This window comes from Tachypleus tridentatus, chromosome 4, assembly GCF_004210375.1.
Source record: "Tachypleus tridentatus isolate NWPU-2018 chromosome 4, ASM421037v1, whole genome shotgun sequence".
In the NCBI taxonomy this organism is placed as follows: domain Eukaryota; kingdom Metazoa; phylum Arthropoda; class Merostomata; order Xiphosura; family Limulidae; genus Tachypleus; species Tachypleus tridentatus.
In genome coordinates, this window is record NC_134828.1 from 113467938 (window position 1) to 113489440 (window position 21503).

General features: G+C 36.8%; 1 protein-coding gene and 1 long non-coding RNA gene across 3 annotated transcripts in view; one reads left to right on the plus strand and one right to left on the minus strand.

The window, feature by feature from the left end:
- Nucleotides 1-16087, minus strand: part of LOC143249903 (uncharacterized) — a 68169-nt gene extending 52082 nt beyond the window's left edge. The window contains exons 1-2 of one of the 2 annotated variants that reach the window (XR_013028028.1): nucleotides 15655-16087; nucleotides 1981-2111 (exon numbers count right to left, since the gene is read on the minus strand). This is a non-coding gene — a long non-coding RNA (uncharacterized LOC143249903). The remainder of the gene's footprint in view (nucleotides 1-1980; nucleotides 2112-15654) is intronic. The other variant, XR_013028027.1, reaches the window with a different exon arrangement.
- On the plus strand, nucleotides 1306-18528 carry LOC143249901 (uncharacterized). Its single transcript, XM_076500495.1, has 7 exons — nucleotides 1306-2505; nucleotides 6127-7572; nucleotides 8397-8509; nucleotides 8612-8703; nucleotides 9834-10111; nucleotides 11016-11170; nucleotides 16783-18528. Exons 1-7 carry the CDS (start codon nucleotides 2403-2405, stop codon nucleotides 16948-16950), a joined length of 2355 nt encoding a protein of 784 aa, XP_076356610.1. The 5' UTR covers nucleotides 1306-2402; the 3' UTR covers nucleotides 16951-18528.
- The last annotated feature ends 2975 nt before the right edge of the window (nucleotides 18529-21503 follow it).

Here is a 21503-nt window from a genome sequence, read left to right on the forward strand (position 1 = left end):
AAGAAAAAAATAAACTAAAAGAAAGTTACGAGGCCCGGCATGGCCAGGTGGGTTAAGGCGTTCGACTTATAATCTGAGGGTCACGGGTTCGAATCCCTGTCGCACCAAACATGCTCGCCCTTTCAGCCGTGGGTCGTTATAAAGTGACGGTCAATCCTACTATTCGTTGGTAAAAGAGTAGCCCAAGATTTAGCGGTGGGTGGTGATGACTAGCTGTCTTCTCTCTAGTCTTACACTACTAAAAACAAGCAAATAAACAAACAATGAAAGTTACAATAATTAATTAATTAATATGCTAAACAGTTCATTTAAGCAAAAGAAAAAAGGGGAGAGGTCGAATTCTGCTAAGATGTCAAAGTTCAAATAATCTATAATACTCAAGTGATCTATAATATTGAAGTAATCTATAATATTTAAGTAATCTATAATATTCAATTGATCTATAATACTCAAGTGATCTATAATATTCAATTGATCTATAATATTCAATTGATCTATAATACTCAAGTAATCTATAATACTCAAGTAATCTATAATATTCAGCACGTTCCTGCCATTATCAAGAGTACGATATTTCAAACAATTTTAAAACTATTTTTTACTACTGAAACAAGCCTTAGTTAATTCATAGATCGTGTTCATTTATTTGAAAAAAAATGTTCGAAAGGTATTTGTAATGTCAATTACACGTTTAACGAAATAATACAAAACAAAAGCGAATAACAGGTGCTGACTCTAAAATACAGGAAGAATATTGTTTTTCGTATACAAAAAGTAAAAAAACTTTCCACGCTTGGCTGTTGATATGTGCTTTCTTATAGAAAAGCCACAGTGGGCTATCTGCTGAGCCCACCGAAGGAATCGAACCCCTGATTTTATAATTGTAAATCCGTAGACTTACCCTTGCGCTAGCGGGGGGCTTGGCTATTGATATGTAAATCAATAATAAAGCTACGCAGCTACATACTAACGAAATAAAACAACTTACTTTCACAGAACTGTTCCCCGCTATAAGCGGTGAGTCTACGGAGTTACAACGCAAAACTCAAACGGTTTGATTCCCTGCACTGGACAGAGCAGATAGCCCGATAGTATGAAAGCTTTATAATATTTAAAACTAAAATGTGAAGACAAAGTACGGAAACAATATACGGACTTAGTGTTAAATATAGAATGAAAACACTTTACAATAAGAAATATATATAATTAACTCCACTACTTGCTGAAATATCATATAAATTAGCTGTATACACTTATTGTCAGTCAACAGGTAAAAACACCACAAATTTCACCCACAAAAACCAGTTATTAAGCTATCCAATCTATTGGTTTGTTTCTGCATAAACTACGTTATTTACTGATTATAATTCTAGCCCTTGATTAACTCATAATCAACATTTAGGCGTTTGGGTTCATTTTTAAAATGCGAATCATACCGATATGTAAATACATTTTTAGTTACTGCTTAGTAAAGCAGATTTTCTCATAAATATTGCGATATTATTCCTAAAAAAGTCCCACCTCCCTCTATTTCCCGCTTTTACGAATTTCTTCAGGCAAGGTAGGGGGACAGGATGTCGTGTGTTTTTGCGCAATAATATACACACTTGTTAGTCCTAGAAGAATACACACTTGTTTACCTAGAAGAACTGTTCTACTTGACATAGGATTATTATACTTTAATTTTAACTCCCAGATGAGCAGTAAATTACGTTTGATCTAATCTCTCTTTTGAAGTGAAGTTTACAGTAAAACAAATGTTCTGATTTTCAGCACGAAAAATTTGTTTATGAAAAATATTATAGTTGTGCGTAACGTGCCTGTGTTGTAACGGTTTGTTAGTAATGGCGGAGCTGCCGGGTTCATGTGGTATACTGCTGACACAAACTTTTGACAATCCCTTAAAACAAACTCTCCGAACCTACTAAAGGTAATTTGGCCCCGAGCAATCTGAAAGTCGTTGACCGAGGAAGTTCCTACCTAGACGGGCGGTTCGTCGCTTAGAGAAAGTTGGATCCATGTTCAGAAACTTTCGTTGTCTTTCAACATTTAGCTGTTTCTTTTCTTGTGGTTAGGCAGCTGGACAATGTCCAATATTGAAGAAACGTAATCTAGAGACAAAAAAGTAACTTAACTGCTAATTCTTTTTAATTTTATACTTTCTCTGACTGGCCGTTGGATAATTTTGGAAGGTTTGCTACGTATGTCACGTGACCTTGACTTGCCCAATTCTTGGATAAATAAAAGGTGTCAGAACGATGCCGGAGGTTAATGTGGCATTGCTCTGTTGCGTTTAGGATTAGAGTGACGTGTCTTATTTCTAGGATACACCTGTTGCACAACACAATTATCGCTGGTCATTTGGTTATACATCCGCATTCTGTAGAGAATTTCACATCATAATGGTCTATAAACTTTTAGCAGTGGTGTTTTATTTGGTGAGCTGTCCCTCACATGGACAAGATTTTGACAACGTAACTACTACAGAAACGAATATTCTTGCAGGTAAGTTTTAAAATAAAAATAGTTTTTGTTGTGTTTTTTTAGTAACATTTAAGTTGCGCTTACCTTCACAATTCGTAGAACTTTCAGAGCTATAACAACCACGTAACAGACAATTGCTGAAAATTTGCCTCTGATATTAGTGTTTTGCACTTTTATTTATTAATGGGAATTGCATAACCCATTTTTTGAAATAATGTTAACAGAACTGTCGATACAAAATTTCAAACTAGAAGTGATAAATATTTGCATACGTGTTCCGAATGCAGCTTGCTTGACTATAGCTTTTCCAGTAACTGGCGAATATTATTTGTAGACAGCTTTTTTCTGATCCGATAAAAGTTGTAAATTTATCAACCATTGAAATTAATAACAGAAGAATTTAGATATGTTAGAAAGAGTTCGTTTCTAGTATAATTTCGACATGGAGGGTTAGTTTCTATGAAAAATGTAACTCTTTTAGACTCCTGTGCCTGAATTTATTCTATTTTGTCAGAGTAATCACCTCTTTAGTATGTAAATAATATCACAATTGTAGGAATGTTTTGTCCTAACATACCCAAACCAGGACCCTGCTCTGGCCACGAGAGGGCATCTGGTAGCTCCCAGACAAGTTGTATCCAACCCTTCAGCGAGATTTCTACAAACGTTTTTTCGGTCTCTTGTAGACCTTTTGATGTATAAATGTTAATACATATATTTTTCTCCTCTTGTATAAAATCCAAAGATGTAACGTTTTATTTTTTTACACTATTCAGGAAGCATGTGATCTATTTCTAGTTTAAAAAAAGCCGGTATAAGCACATTCATTCACAGACAACGAAGGAACATAACTTGTCTCTTGTGGCTTCAATCTCTAAACTTATCTTGTTTCGTAAACAGTTTTTTATAAATACGTAGCAGAGAAAGAGAGAAAGCTGTTGAAATAGGAACTGTTTTTAAAAAGGGATAGGTACAAGGTACATAAGTAAAATAGTGAACAGTCTCTGAATGTTTGTATATTACAAATTTCTTTGTAATGGGAACAATATTTTAAAACTCTACCTGTATTTTAGTTGAGGTTTTACAGTGTACTTATATTACTGTCTAAGTAATATAGTATCATATTAAACTAATCAGTGATTCGTTAAGGTTTATTCAAACAAAACTTAGAAACGAGACGGTTAGAAAGATTTAAGTGTTTTCTGTTTCATTAACATGCTGGAACTTGACATGAATTTAAAATTTGTTGTACGAGTAATTCCACGTTTCTCTGGTTATAAAGTTACAGCTTCACAATCGCCTACCAGTTTTAATTAAATACTGGTCGTGTATGTTCATTTGCAACGGAAAATGTATACGCCACCTAGCTGGAGTCACCGCACCTGCGTATACGCACCCCACCCAACACCTTGCTCGGCCAGAGCAGTTTGTTTACAACAAGTCAATACACTCTGTAACTGGCTTTATTTAGCCTTCACCACGGCCTTGAAACTTACGTAGAAACGTTCGAGCGAGACGTGGTATCTCAAACTTATGTTAATATGCAATATCAAATAGATAATATTAAAAAGTCAGTTTTACGTATGTGAGAAACGCTCTATTATTTCCTATTCTTGTGTGGGTCAGTTTCCCATTTAATTATTTCCAATAAAGAACTATTTTTAGTTGACGTGGAATAGTAGTGGAGAAGAAAATATTTAGATAAAAAGGAAGTTTTTATCTCAGTCGTATGAAAATAGACTTTAAAGCCTATAAGAACGAACCGATATATCCGGTCATAAATAAGTTTATACACAAATTGGGAAAGTCGGGTTACATGTGCATACGTGTTTTGACTAAGCTTTGCAGCAAAACTCAAGTTATTAGAAATACTTTTGCGTTATTCGTGACGGCCTTCATCTGTTGGGATCTTTTGGGATTGACACGTGGATTGTAGATTTATTAAGAAAGAAAGATTTGGTATTTTCTGACAGGAACTGTTCTACAAAATTCGCCAAGACAACAGAATAATGCAACTTCCAGGAGGAGGCAGATATTCGCAAGGTGTCTCATATCTGTGTCGCTAAGAGATTATCTAGAATTGCCAATTGGTGGACTGTTCGCTTTCTCAACTATCATAAAACAAAGTGTGGTAAACCAATTAAAAACAAACAGAAAATAAAGCTATAACTCTGTAAACGTATATTCAATAAAGAAAGCAAGAGTGGACTGTCTCTTTCTTTTTGTTGTTTTGAATTTCACGCAAGGCTGCTCGAGGGCTATCTGCGCTAGTCGTTCCTAATTTAGCAGTGTAAGACTAGAGGGAAGGCAGCTAGTCATCACCACCCACCACCAATTCTTGGGCTACTCTTTTACCAAAGAATAATGGGATTGACCATGACATTAAAACGCCCCCACGGCTGAATAGGCGAGCATGTTTGGTGTGAGAGGGATTCGAATCCGCGACCCTCGGATTACAAGTCAAACGCCTTAACCCACCTGGCCATGCCGAGCCCAAACAAAAGTAAATAAATACTTACAGTGTATTGTGTCATAAATATCTATCTGAAATGATGAATAAAAACGCGATTTTGAAGAGTACGTCTTGCCTTCTAGTCTTACACTACTAAATTAGAGATGGCTAGGGGAAATAGCCTTCGTGAAGCTGTGCGCGAAATTCAACAACAAACAAACTTCTGTTTGCTGGTATTTTATTCAGTTTCTTTGTAGAAGAAATTGTTTATTTTGTTAAGCGCAAAGCTGCATAATGGACTATCTTTTCTCTGCGTATCTCGGGTATCGAAAACCAATTTTCAGCCTTATAAAACTTTGACTTGTCGCTTAGCAATCGGGGAGCGTTAAAGGAAATTTTGAGGCGCTTATGATTTAACTTACTTTAGGGTTAGAATTATATCATGGGACATCTCGCCTTCATCAGCATTCATAGGCTTGTTCGGACGAAACGACGTTTATCCAATGTTCTTTGTGATTCCAGATTTCAATTATCTGAAGATACTTAAGGAAGCACAATAGACGAATACAATATTCAGGTGTTTGAGAACATTTCACGTGTGGTTGCCCCATAGTGGTAGAGCAGTATGTATGAGGACTTGCAACGCTAAAAACCGGGTTTTGATACCCGTGGTGGGCAGAGCACACATAACCTACTGTGTGGCTTTGTGCTCAAGTATACACAAATATTATAATTAACATCTGATAGTCCAACCGCTTTTAAAAAATACATTCATTTACTACTATTACAATGGCTTCATCATTTAATCGGTTCTTAACACAGATTTAAAGTCGTTGCAGAGAGGTCTAGGCTACTGTTTGTGTCTTTTGAGACCATTGGCTATAATAAAAACAAACGATAGCACATGAAAACAAAATAAAACAATCGTTGGACTAAAAAGAAAGGTGAATGTAATATGACTATTTAATTTGTGTATGTGAGCTGAGAATGTGCATCACATTTTGGTCTGGTTGGGAGGTACATAAAAACAAGTCGTGAACCTTAACAAATAAAAAAATAAATAAATATTAGGCCTGGGCCAATCTTGAATAACAGAAAACGGCTTTTTGTTTGATTTCATTATTTTAAAGTAAATAAATATTTTGTGCTTGTTAATCTATTATAATATTCTGGTCTTATTTTCTCAAAAGGTATCATCAACACTTTGACTAGCTCCTCTAACTCTATTGGCTGTCCAGGGGAATGTATACACGCTCTGACGTCATTTTTCTGCGACCGTGTTCTAGAGAAAAGCGATTGTGGCGCACCATATCTTCGGTGCTGTGTCCCTAAAAACTTTAATCTGGGCACTCCAGTGGAAATATCGCCCCCTTTTGAGGTTGAATCTGAAATTGCCATAGTTGAATCCAATGTTTCACGTTTGCCGCTAACTACAATAACGCCCCCTCCGGAGTACTTGCTTGAAAAGGTCACTAAGCAATCGCCCGCATCTTCAAAAATATCGTCAACAGCCTATAGTACTTTAACAACAAGTATCGCAAGCACGAGAAAGCCAACAGAAGTGACCTTTCACACGCCAACAGCTACACCACTCAAAACAATGATAAAACCAAACATATCTTGTCCAGGATTGTGCATAGATCGCACCTTCATTCGTTATTGTGGAAACATTATTGAAGATGTTTTTTGTGCAGAAGACAAAACTTGCTGTGCTTCCGATGAACGTAATACTGCTCCTGACGTCTTAACAACTACACTTACTTCATCTCCCGTCATTACCAGACCACAGACCACCACCCCATCTCAACCACAATGTCCAGGTACGTGTGTAGCACCGCTATTTAGTCTCTTATGTGACCAAGTGGTATCCGGATATTTCTGTCATAACAGTGGTCAGTGTTGCATCTCTGCATCACACTTCACCACAACTACTACCCCGCCCCCTATCGGTCCATGTCCAGGAACCTGTATTCCTACTTTCCTCAGTGGAGTCTGTAACAAGCCAGCGGAACTTTTGCTCGAGACAACAGACTGTGCAAGTGGCACGATTTGCTGTTTCATAGTTCGTAAAGACGAGGATGGACCGAGTCTGGACCAGGTTTTACCTTCCTTGTTCAACCTACCACTGCTCCAACGACCACCTCCAGTGATCCAGAATCAACATCAGCGCCCAACCCGTCCTTCCACCTCGGATGATCAAAGTTCTCAACAGCCGTTGTTTTCTTCTCGACCAGTTGTTCAAGGCCCTAATCATTCTCAGTTTCTTCCGCCACAACAATCTCGTCCAACCATACCAAACTTTAACAGACCACCACTTTCAAGACCACCTTCAGGCCAGCAGTTTGACTACCAGCCTTACATTTCCCAAGGAAACTCTGGTCAACCAAGTGGTCATTTACATAATCCAGTATCTGCTGGGAGACCTGTATGTCCGGGCCCCTGTGTTGCTACATTTCTGCGGTTTACGTGTTTTGGAAACAATGTCATCTATCCAGGATTTGGCTGCTCCGAGAAGGATCACGTCTGCTGCGCACCTGTTATAGATATCAAACGTTACGAACAAAGTTTACAGTTTAATGGAGCTCCAGTATTAGACACCACAACGCCGACTCCTTCAACAAGTCCACCGAAGAAATGTAAGTACATTGTTTTTCTATATTACGGTGTCATATTTTTATTGAAAAGAGTGGTTATTTTAAACAACATTTTAGGTCTTTTGATAGAAAGCTTTGTAGTTCTGTGAAAGTATTTGTACAACAAACAAAGGGGTTTGAGATGTTATTTTTTCGTTTAATGACATCATATTTGAAGGTCCGTTAAGGAAGAGTGTGTGTGTCTGCGTGTTTTCCTTATAGCAAAGTCACATCGGGCTATTTGCTGAGTTCACCGAGTTCGTTAGGGAAGAAAGGTGAAACATTGTGGACAAAATAACAGTTTATTAAAGGATTTAACAAGTTAATAGTCCAGTTTTATGAACAAGGATATCTTGTATCAGTGTATCCTTCCATTGGTTAGCATTAATCAATGATGATTTAACTGTTTAATTAATAATTCTGATTAATCGTAGCTCTTGTAAAAAACAAAAAAAAAACGAAAATATCTACAGTTTGGTTTGAATTTCGCGCAAAGCTACTCGAGGGCTATCTGCGCTGACCGTCCATAATTTAGCAGTGTAAGACTAGAGGGAAGGCAGCTAGTCATCACCACCCACCCCCAACTCTTGGGCTAATTTTTTACCAACGAATAGTGGGACTGACCGTTAACGCCCCCACGGCTGAAAGGGCGACCATATTTGGTGTGATTGGGATTCAAATCCGCGACCCTCGGATTACGAGTCGAACGCCTTAACCACCTGACCATTGCCGGGCCCAATGTTGATAACGTCTTTAGTAATCTTGGTTTTAAAGATATGTCAGGAGACTTGGATTGTCAGATATTGAAGTATTGTTTATTTTTGCAGCAACAACAAGGAGACCTAATCCATACGTGTGTGGCATCAAAGGTACCAAACGAAGAGCAGGAGCACGTGTAGTTGGCGGTTTTGACTCGTCACCAGGTGAATGGTGCTGGCAGGTAAGACTGTGACCTCTCAAAGTTTATTCAGATTTTTGTTAATTATTCTTCCTTTCGATACCTTCAGTTGGTGTGATTATCATAACGTTTTATTTCCTACAGGTGGCGCTGATTAATTCCCAAAATCAGTACTTATGCGGCGGAGCTTTGATTGGTACACAGTGGGTTCTAACAGCAGCTCATTGTATTAGCAAGTAAGTTTTGTCTGGACAATATTATACCTTGTTTCTTATGTTGTTGCAATGCCTGAGAACAGCACTAGAACAGGTGAGGTTAAAATAGTAATAGATATTTTAATATATACCGTTAAATTTCTCTAATGTATTATATTGGTTACTTTAGGCCTAGTTAAACTTTCGATGAAAGAAATAATAGTATACTTTAGAAAATAAAATCTCAAATCATCAAAGGCTTCCCAGTGACCAACAGATAAGTCAGGGGAGTTATAACGTTAATAACTGGGTTTCGATACTCGCTGTAGGCACAACATTGATAGCCCATTGTGTGACTTTGCGCTTAACAAACAAAACATTACATATTTCTCAATCAAAATGTTCGGACATAAACATTCAAAGCAAGTTGTATACTTGTGTAGTGAAGGGTTTATTAATATTTGTTAATAATTAAGATTAGTAGTTTTTAATACAACTTTGTGAGAAATTAGAATTTAAGTTTGTTGTAGTCTTGTTACATCGTGAACAATTTCGGGTGACCTGGTCTAATGGTAAAGGTCAAATCCATTCCATTAGTTGCTAACGTAATATCATTCAAGTCTTTGTTTCTTTTGATATACGAAGAATGAAAAGTGTGCCCGTCCAGGTAGTTAGGGTGCTAGATTCGTAAAATGAAGGTAGTAATTAAGAAATAACACAAACTATTACATGAACAAAATTTGTGCTACATGGTGTTATTTAGTTATTATATCAGTCAATTTACTTTCATACATAATATGGTGGATCATCTTGTCTGTTGGGTTACAGAACGTGTTAATGGTCTAATTCCATCAAGGTATCTCAGAAGTGTGGACCCCTAGGGAGAATACACAATTAATCTTTATTTAATTATTAATGGAATTGCATGCCATTAATAGCCATTCAAATATCGGTTACTGACGTACTGTGCCATCAGTGTATAATTTTTTTTCCTGAAATGTGTACAAGTTTAGAAACGTGTTTAACTTTAAGAATATAATATCCATCTTTCGCTATAGGTCCAAACTACTGGGGCGTCAAGTATATTATTAATTTTTCTTCAAGAACGAATGTTGTAACGTGATTTAGCAGTTTAACTGTATTTGTTAAGTAAGTTTCTACTTTTCCCACAGCCTAGTGAAGAATGGAGACTATATTTACGTGCGGGTAGGAGACTTTGACTTAAGCACTCCTCTAGGAAGTCCAGGAGCACAGACTCGCCGAGTCTACACAACTTACATCCATCACAATCACAACAGTCAAACACTGGATAACGATATTGCTCTTCTGAAGTTGGAAGAACAAATCGAATTGAACAGTGATGTTTGTTTTGTTTGTCTGCCGGCTAGGGGAGTTATCAGACAACCTGGGAAACGGTGCACTGTAACTGGATACGGTTACCAAGGGGAAGGTTAGTTATATTGGTTAATTGATATGGTTAACGTTGACAGGTGGCGGTTTGAAGTCAATTATCACGTACTGTCATTGATTAATTGTTTTGGTTTGCAAGCACAAGTATTACAAATATCTGTCTGCAATGGGAAATTATATTCCAGGAATACCATATTTAAATTGTGAATCATGGAAAACCTTTTACCGTTTTTGCCAAACGTTTGTGTAACAACGTAATTGGATAACCTACGAAAAGAAGAGCGTTTCGATTGGTTTATTTGTATTACACAAAAATGACCTTGCTTATGGAAACAATGTAGCTTCAAAAGATAATTTTACAGTAATAAGACAGTATTCTCAAGACATCTGGTATGGGTATTAAAACTTTAATTAAAATAAAGTACAGAACGTTTCGACCTTAGGTCATCTTCAGGTTAACATCTTCTTTGTTAACCTGAAAATGACCTAAGAAGGTTGAAACGTTGTTCTGTACTTTATTTTAATGAAAACATCAATACCCATACCAGATGTCTTGAGAATACGTTTCTTATTTGAAGTGGGTTTCTCGTCATAAATTTAAAAAAATTTAAATGGTTAGCAGTAGTTGAAAAGTAGAATTATTTTCGAATGACTGTATGTATTTATGGAGAGAACATCTGAGGTATATCATACACTTGTGTGATGTGAACTTCAACAAGAAATGACTTCATTGGATGTTGCCTAGATGGACAACTCGTAGAACCAGCGATATTTCTTGAGAAGAACTGAGGTTGTATATAGGTGGATAACACCGCGAAATCTGTTTTTATTATAATGACACACGTTCACACTAAACTTTCTTGAGTGTTTGTTTACAACTATCATTGCACGTATTACGACTTATAAGAATGAAACATGTTAATAAACCTTTGGAAATTTTGTAGCTGGTCCTGTCGCTCTCAAAGTCCGTGAGTCCGAAATACCAATCGTGGCTGACCAGGAATGTACCGACAAGATTAATGCAGTGACCGAAAAGCTTTTCGTATTACCAGCTAGCAGCTTCTGCGCCGGTGGAGAAGAAGGGAATGATGCATGCCGGGTATGTTGGTGGTTGTTTGTGTGACAACCCACATTATTTACTACCTTCACTTAACGCATCTGGTAAAATACATGTAATGGGATTATCACGTTTATCAAAGCTTTGCTCTCCGTTTAGGGTTGTATTACTTATTGATAACTGAAGATAAGTAATTATTTGAAGTTCAAACTACACAGATACGCTGTAAAAAAATTAAATTACGCAACATATTAAAATATTTAATATTTAACAGTTACTACACGAACAAGCCTAGCATGTTTTAGTATTGACCCTGGGATGGTCAGCAGAGGGGTCATTTTGGAAACCGGTGATTTATGGTTATTTTGATAATCTCAAATTAATTAGTGTACAACTTATAAAATAAATATTAATAGAAACATGACATGCTGAAATCTACGTGGATTATTCTGTGGTAACACTGGGCATTGTACCATCCTACTGTGGTAATACTGGGCATTATACCATCCTACTGTGGTGATATTGGGCATTACACACCACTGGGCATTATACCATCCTACTGTGGTGATACTGGGCATTATACACCACTGCGCATTATACCATCCTACTGTGGTAATACTGGGCATTATACCATCCTACTGTGGTGATACTGGGCATTACACACCACTGCGCATTATACCATCCTACTGTGGTAATACTGGGCATTATACCATCCTACTGTGGTGATATTGGGCATTACACACCACTGGGCATTATACCATCCTACTGTGGTGATACTGGGCATTACACACCACTGCGCATTATACCATCCTACTGTGGTAATATTGGGCATTATACCATCCTACTGTGGTAATACTGGGCATTATACCATCCTACTGTGGTGATACTGGGCATTACACACCACTGCGCATTATACCATCCTACTGTGGTGATATTGGGCATTACACACCACTGGGCATTATACCATCCTACTGTGGTGATACTGGGCATTACACACCACTGCGCATTATACCATCCTACTGTGGTAATACTGGGCATTATACCATCCTACTGTGGTAATGCTGGGCATTATACCATCCTACTGTGGTAATACTGGTCATTATACCAACCTACTGTGGTGATACTGGGCATTACACACCACTGGGCATTATACCATCCTACTGTGGTGATACTGGGCATTACACACCACTGCGCATTATACCATCCTACTGTGGTAATACTGGGCATTATACCATCCTACTGTGGTGATACTGGGCATTACACACCACTGCGCATTATACCATCCTACTGTGGTAATACTGGGCATTATACCATCCTACTGTGGTGATATTGGGCATTACACACCACTGGGCATTATACCATCCTACTGTGGTGATACTGGGCATTACACACCACTGCGCATTATACCATCCTACTGTGGTAATACTGGGCATTATACCATCCTACTGTGGTAATGCTGGGCATTATACCATCCTACTGTGGTAATACTGGTCATTATACCATCCTACTGTGGTGATACTGGGCATTACACACCACTGTGCATTATACCATCTTACTGTGGTGATACTGGGCATTACACACCACTGCGCATTATACCATCCTACTGTGGTAATACTGGCCATTATACCATCCTACTGTGGTAATGCTGGGCATTATACCATCCTACTGTGGTAATACTGGTCATTATACCATCCTACTGTGGTGATACTGGGCATTACACACCACTGTGCATTATACCATCTTACTGTGGTGATACTGGGCATTACACACCACTGCGCATTATACCATCCTACTGTGGTAATACTGGTCATTATACCATCCTACTGTGGTGATACTGGGCATTATACCATCCTACTGTGGTGATACTGGGCATTACACACCACTGTGCATTATACCATCCTACTGTGGTGATACTGGGCATTACACACCACTGCACATTATACCATCCTACTGTGGTAATACTGGGCATTATACCATCCTACTGTGGTGATACTGGGCATTACACACCACTGGGCATTATACCATCCTACTGTGGTAATACTGGGCATTATACCATATACACCACTGGGCATTATACCATCCTTTTTGTGATACACTGCTGGGCATTATACCATCCTTTTTGTTATACACCACTGGGCATTATACCATCCTTTTTGTGATACATCACTGGGCATTATACCATCCTTTTTGTGATACACTGCTGGGCATTATACCATCCTTTTTGTGATACACCGCTGGGCATTATACCATCCTTTTTGTGATACACCGCTGGGCATTATACCATTCTTTTTGTGATACACCGCTGGGCATTATACCATCCTTTTTGTGATACACTACTGGGCATTATACCATCCTTTTTGTGTATTATTTTCTCGGAAATAGTAGTTTAATGAGAATCGCCAGAGAAGTAATCCTGCAATGTATCTTTCATGTTTTAACTTCAGTACCACATTTTGGGTTTTGCTGTGTCCTCAGTTTCATAAAATATTGAAACTAATTATTTTTTGTATATGATTTCAGCCCACTCTTTTATTTTTAAGACAACAACACTGATGTATCAGTTTCTTATGTTTCGCTGTCAATGCAGTAATCAAACAACAGGGGCGCTCGGTAAAGCGCATATCTCCGCCATGTTGCGATGCTCATTTTTGGCTTTCAAAAAAACAACAACAAAACAATGGACACTGACCATTTTGAGCAGAACAGCGAGGAATTATGTGCTACATATGTCCGCCAAGTTCCATCAAAATTCGGTTACTTTTGACTGAGTTATAGGACAAAGATAGTGTGAAAATATGTGCCCATGTTAACAGATAGGGATTTTCGTGGCCTTTACCCTCCAAAAACTAATCACTTCTAAGGTGGGTCCAAATGTATATATTAACTTTCGTCCAAATCTGCTCAGCCATTTTTGAGTAATTGTGCTCACACACACACACACACACACACACACACATACATACAGGGTGAGGTTAAAACATAACCAACTTCACCTCTGGGTGAAGAGGTTATGACGAACCTCCAATTGTGTTTCTGGTACTTTCTTTTGTAATTTTAATTTCTTGAATATTTTTTAATCTACAGAACAGCGAAAAGTTGACTTTATAGTTGTGTGTTTAAATCGGTTCGAACCTAATAAAACAGTTTTCATACACGCCACTTATAGCCAAACCAAATAATAATAAACGTTATCTGTGAACCGTATTACAGTCACCAGCTAGTTGAGTGATGTATGTCAGATGGATGGATGTTACTGAAGCAAGTCTCGTGTATTTTTTTTTTAATGGAAACAGCTCAAAGGATATCTGATGTAAACTAATCCACTATTTCGTAGGGGAAATATTTCTGACATTATATCAACTTACAATCTAATTTAATTTTCTTTATAATGAAATATGAAACTTGTGTTAAACCGAGCGAAAACGTTGGATAAGTCAAACACTTTCACCGTTAAAGATGAGAGTTAACACACGCACACACACACACAAACAAACAAAAACAATCGTTCTATGCCAACACTGTATTTTAAGGTCCCCAGAACTCTTAATATTTATGAACCGAATCCCCGCATAGGACTGGGAGTTCTCAGGACTCCCCAGATGAAGGAAAATGCTCGAGTTATATAGTTTTATCATTACTGTTTGCTTTTCATTGATAGTTTTGAACTAACACATCTTTCGCAGTTATGCGCTCGTAATAGTTTCGCATATAAACATGCTCGCCCTCCCAGCCGGGGGCGTTATAATGTTGTCAATCCCACTTTCGTTGGTAAAAGAGTAGCCCAAGAGTTCATTGATAGTTTTGAACTAACACATCTTTCTTAGCATCATGAATGAGCTTCATATTTCTGATAAAATTAATTCAGAAAGTTATGCACTTTACTAGCTAATACTATTATTGTAGTAAGTTTAATTAGTGTTAACAGTACGCTTAAGATTAACTGAATTTTATATTTCTGTTTTGAAGACCGACAACATACTATTGACTAAACATGTTAATTCATTACACAAAGAATTGGACAATTAATTACAGTTTGAGATTTCTTTCTATATAAAAGTTTAACCTTACATTTAGCAGAATAAATTCTTCATTGATTATTTATGATGAAACAATACTGCTTCAAAATTTATCTGTAACAAATGACCTTTGTAAACTGTGTATTTTTGATAATGTAATTGATATTACGTTAACCCTAGAAAATATCTGTGACAAGAGTAGATAGATAATACGAACAACGTTACGTGAACGTCACTTTAGTTATGCTATTGCACGAGTCACTGAACTGTTTGTACGTTAGTCCTAGTAGTGTAGGATATTTAATACGTAGAGGTAGGCTTAACGAGCTATGGAAATTAAATTGGTTTAAATTTGTATGTGCGATCAAAGAATGAAATAAACTGATTTTGTATCAAGTGGACTGCGCGTTGAATAATGTTTATCTGATACTATAAAAGAGTTTACGAAGAAAGAACTACGTTAGAAGAAGAAATTATTTTCTTTATCGGAATACACAGGACAAAACCTACCTTCTAAATAGTAAGGAACTGTCTTCAGATTTCTTTACTACTCTTGGTCACTGTTGATCGTACAAACGTTCAACTTATCTTTTCCCAACACTGTTGTACTCTCGACCAAAAAGCACTGAATATTAAAATCTCTTCCCGACCAAACAAAAAAGATGTAGAAATCTTAAAATACACGAAAATAACGCAATTTCATTGAGAGAAATAAATACAGGGTGTTCGAAAGTCACTGTGCAGTTTTGTAATCATATTTTATTCAGTCTATTTCGAGCCAGCAACTGATAGCGATGTTTAGAAACAAAATAAGAAGGATCCAGATCTGTATTGATGACAACGGGGGTTACTTTCAACATTGTTTATATTGTTCATATTTACCTCTTGTATTCTATATTGAAACATGTCTGTTAATAAATATATAAGTGCACAGTGACTTTCCGAACACCCTGTATATGCTTAGAAAATAGTTAAAAATAAAACTTAAAATGGGTTCTTTACAGTTTACACGCCAGGATAATTGGTAAAAATGTAGTTTGAGCGTGTTTATATATTTTTTATTAATGAAAAATTTGAGTAAATAAATTATTTAATAATTGCGGTTTCCATGTGACCCTTCAGGCCAGAAGTAAGTTAAAGGCTTTACGTTAATATCGTTTTTATACATATATTAGTTCAAATAATGTAAGAGCAGCTACACTAGACAACACGCGTGAAACGAAGTTGCACAATTCTTTTATTGTATTCATGCAACCGTAATACGTTATTTTTACATTTTTAACTAATGTAGTCTGAAATTATATGAAAAAAGGCATAATATTTGTGATTCCAAATGTACGTTGATCTGTACTGTCTTAAAGACTTATCATGTCCAACTACATGATAGCATTTACATTTTCTACATAGTTTAATTGAGAAGGGTTACTGTAACTCGAAACTCCTGTTCTCTGGTGGTAACTGGTATAAAATTTGTTTCACACTAAAAGTTCTTGACACAAAATGGAGTAACTTGAGTGCTAGATCCGAAGTTGGGAAATTAGCTGACCTGAAACATTTTTGTTTGAAAGAATAATAATGTGGTTGTTAAACAAACTGTATGTCGATCTTTCTTAAAATCAACGATTTCTCCTCGTGCAGGGTGATGGCGGTGGTCCATTGGTGTGTGAAGTGGACGGTTATTATGAGCTGAGTGGACTCGTCTCGTGGGGATTTGGATGCGGGCGCAAAGATGTGCCAGGAGTTTACGTAAAGGTTTCATCCTTCATTGGGTGGATTAATCAGATCGTCAGTGTTAACAACATCTAGAAAATTACTCGAGAAATAAAGATTCCACACTTTCGTTCCTCCATGTTTAAGGCCTACCCTTCGATTGAAGTTAGTGTGTCTAAATATGCCCTGACTGACCGGATGTTTAATGGCGTATTTGTACTTAAAATGACACCCAGGAACTCTACTTTGGTAGAAACTTGGTTGGTTTTTTATTCTGGTATGAAGTATTCTGTTAATAAACATTACTTATGCTCAAACGTTTTAAACTGTTGTAAAAAGTACAATTTGACGCGCTACTTTCTTGGATCATAATGTAGAATACCAGTATTGTAGAGTGATTGAGGTAACACTAGTTAAGTGACTGTCAGTTTGCGAGGTTCAGGATCACAGCTTTTATTTGTATGTTTATGCACATATATTTGTTAGTTTTTAATAAATGTTTATATAGACAATGCTTGTTTTAAAATTTTTTCCTCAAGAAGTGGATCTTGTCTTCCTGCGATTCTTTTATAGAAAACTGGTGTAATGCCTTAAGCCTATAATTATAACTCTTGGTAACAACCCAATCTTAACTTACTACATGTATATAACTTAGTTGGCAGATCATAATTCTTCTTAACAGATAATTCATTAACATTATGTTGCCCTTGTTCGATATTTTTCAACACATTAAATATTTTGTGCACGAGGTAGCCCGTCATTGTCTTTTCTGTAAAAGAGTTCGGGTGGTCTGTTATATTTGTCGGACTATCTCTATGGTTTGAGGTATAATTCTTGAATTGCTTTAAATAACTTAAAATTCTACAAATATTCTAGCATTGCGATAATTGTCAGATTTCCAACAAAGTAAGAAACAAAACGAGTAAATATGTTCCAGTTGCTGATTGTTATTTTAACTTTATAAACACTGATGAAAAAGAACCCAAGCCTCAATTGGCTTCAGAAATCTTGCAGTAAAACAAGTATAATTAGCTGTAAAATGCGTTCATTTGGAGGAAATGTTTCATGTAATTGGAAACATCAGTGAAAGTAAGTTCAACGACTTTTTAGCCTCGAGAAAACGTTCCATTCAATGGGATTAGTTTCTATGTTCTCTAAAACTAAAGGTATTAGTACTAAGAAAACGTTCCATTCAATGGGATTAGTTTCTATGTTCTCTAAAACTAAAGGTATTAGTACTAAGAAAACGTTCCATTCAATGGGATTAGTTTTTATGTTCTCTAAAACTAAAGGTATTAGTACTAAGAAAACGTTCCATTCAATGGGATTAGTTTCTATGTTCTCTAAAACTAAAGGTATTAGTACTAAGAAAACGTTCCATTCAATGGGATTAGTTTCTATGTTCTCTAAAACTAAAGGTATTAGTACTAAGAAAATGTTTTACAAGGTTCGGTAACTCCAGGAAATACGTTAAATCACCAAACTGCAGTAAACTTGAAAATAAGTTCCAGGAACTCAAAAGATTCGGGCCTATAGGCACTGGAAATTTTGGCGTTTCAGTATTATATGGATCGTGTTCTATTGTAAATTTTGAATGCGCCAACTGGGGATTTTGGGGCACTGTCAAATAGAATGGATGATTAATAAGTTTGTAGTTGATTCGATAAATAAGAAAAATATATTTTATGTGTATTATCTTACTTTATACTAATAAGTAACCTTGAAGAAATAAGACAAATAATTGAAATAAAATCGCTATTTCTAAACAAAGGAACATTTATTATCCGTTCAATTCATAAGTGAAATACATTCAAAGTCTTTAATCTTTTACGAGTAACCTTAAATACATGTTTCATTCGATTCGGTGGATTAGTGGAATACGTTTAAATGTTTACTAGTAGCTTTGAGGAAATGCTTTATTCGATTTTGTGTATCCTTGACATGTATTAAGGTTTATCTTTAAATCTTGGAGAAATATTTAATTTGTTTCGCCACGTAATAATATAATAATAATAATATAATAATAACAAATCTGTTTCTTATCTAACTACTAGGTCGCTGGGCTAATAGCAATCACACTGTGGGTTTGGATTTATGAATTTCGCGCAAAGCTACACGAGGGCTATCTGCGTAAGTTGTCTCTAATTTAGGAGTGTTTGTTTTTGAATTTCGCACAAAGCTACTCGAGGGCTATCTGTCCCAGCCGTTCCTAATTTAGCAGTGTAAGACTAGAAGGAAGGCAGCTAGTCATCACCACCCACCGCCAACTCTTGGACTACTCTTTTACCAACGAATAGTGGGATTGACCGTCACATTATAACGCCCCCACGGCTGAAAGGGCGAGCATGTTTGGGGCGACGGGGATGCGAACCCGCGACCCTCAGATTACGAGTCGCACGCCTTAACGCGCTTGGCCATGCCGGGCCAATTTAGGAGTGTAAGACTAAAAGAAAGGCAGCTAATCATCACCACCCACCGCCATTTCTTGGGCTACTCTTTTAACAGCTAACAGTTGGATTGACTGTAACATTATAACGCCCCGACGGCTGAAAGGGCGAGCATGTTTGGTGTGACGGAGAATCGAACCCGCGACCCTCACATTAGGAGTCAAGTGCCTTAACCACCTTATCATGCCGGGCCTCACTATGTGGGATAGTAGTTTGGAATTAGGGATATGTTAATAGAGATTATAAACCCTCCACCTCATTATTGCTGTTATTGAGCATTTTGTTTCATCTTTGATGTCGATTAATATTAACTATATTTGTAGATGGCGCTACGTCCTTGTACTTTTCATTTAACTTCCTATAATACAACATACACAAAGTGTAGGGGAGGGAACACAAACATATTGTATATACCTCAGAATGTGTATTAATTAACACTCTCTACGAAGGAAAACTATACAAGAAAAGACCGACACTACTGTGGTAACACATAAACTCAGCTATAGTTTCTACTACAACAGCCACACTAGGGCTGACATGAAGAACCCTTTATATCATGTTATATAAAGTCAAATGTTCGATTCAATGGATAGTGAAGTGTGTTTAATAGAATAAAGATATTGTACTATTGGTCTTGAGAAAGCGTTCTGTTTCATAATTGATCAGTGTAATAACGTTCAAGTTTTCTAACATCCCGTTACTAATTTTGAGGAAATATTCCATTTATCTCGAACAGCGAAAATGTACGTGAAGTCTCTAAAACTGTACAGATAATCTTTGGGAAAATGTTTGATGAATCGGTGATATGAAAATCAAGTAGTCTGAAGAAAAATGTATTTTTGTAAGTCTATGAAATACGTTTTTGACTTCTATCGCTGTTTAAATTGTATAAAGGAACTGTTCTATTCAATTTCACAGATGGATGAACTGTCTTCAAGGTCTTTAAGCCCCCTGGTGGCACAGTAGTATGTCGACGGACTTACAACGCTAGGATCCGGATTTCGATACCCGTGGGCAGAGCACAGAGGGCCCATTGGGTTGTTTTGTGCTTAATTTTAAACAAACAAGGTCTCTAAACTTGTACATTTAACACCGAGGAAATGTTCCATTCATATATACTTCAGGCTGTAGTTTTTTGTGTTTAGTCAATTTCGTAAAGACTACGAGTTGTGTTTTTGCTGTGTTTATTTTTATTCTATATTTTTGACAGTATTCACTTATTCTATTTAGTTGTGGTTGTATGTTAGTGGCTGCTATAGTGGGTGTTGTGGCACTTTTCCAGACTGCCACATTATCTGTGAACTGTGAAGAGAATCCATGATTTGGATCCTTCAGTGGCATATTGTTTAAATACATGATGAAGAGTATAGGGCTAACCACCCCTCCCTGAGGGACACCAGCTTCTGGGGTAAAGTATTCAGAAAAGGTTCCTTCAACATTCACTCTACATTTTCTGTTTTCCACAAAGTTAGATAACCAGTGAATAATTCCTCACGGTAGTTCCATTTCATTCATACGGAACCTTAGACCATTGTGCCATACAGTGTCGAATTCTTTCTCAATGTCAAGAAAGCAGGCGAAGTGCATTGTTTTTTTGTTAAAGCTATCTATTATCTCTTCAATTAGGCTGACTAAGTGGTCAGTTGTTTGTTTACATTTCCTGAATCCATTTTGTTCTTTTGGTAATTTTAATGTTATCTCCAAAAATGTGGAGAGTCTATTACTGATTATTCTTTCGAGAATTTTACCTATACAACTGGTCAGGCTGATTGGTTGGTAGCTATTAGGTTTATTTGCTGGCTTTCCTTCCTTAAGGAACATTAATATATTAGCATACTTCCAAGAAACTGGTACGTATCCTGAGGATAGTGATAAGTTAAAAAGTGCTTTTAGGTGGTCAAACAATATCGGAGTAATCGTTTTTAGAAGGATGGATTGTATCTCAGCTTCATCCGGAGATTTGTCTTTTGTGTTTTTTTATTGCTTCATGAAGTTCATGTATGGATATTTCTTTCGTTAGGATCTTGTCTTCGTGGTTTGTTATGCGTCTTGTATTTATCTCAGATATACTTGTTGGGAAAACTGGTTCAAATTGCTCTTTATTGTTTAGTATACAATTTGCAATAAGCATTCATATCTACTTCAGGCTGTATTTTAAATGTCTTTTGTATTTGGTCTTCGAAATCTTTGCCTTTTCTTTAT

What these genes read in the sequence shown, in the direction of transcription:
- LOC143249901 (XM_076500495.1), top strand. Translation starts at nt 2,403, where the DNA reads ATGGTCTATAAACTTTTAGCAGTGGTGTTTTATTTGGTGAGCTGTCCC. An exon ending in AACAAGTCCACCGAAGAAAT is followed by an intron (nt 7,573 to 8,396) that starts GTAAGTACATTG and finishes TTATTTTTGCAG; the next exon opens with CAACAACAAGGAGACCTAAT. An exon ending in GCAGCTCATTGTATTAGCAA is followed by an intron (nt 8,704 to 9,833) that starts GTAAGTTTTGTC and finishes CTTTTCCCACAG; the next exon opens with CCTAGTGAAGAATGGAGACT.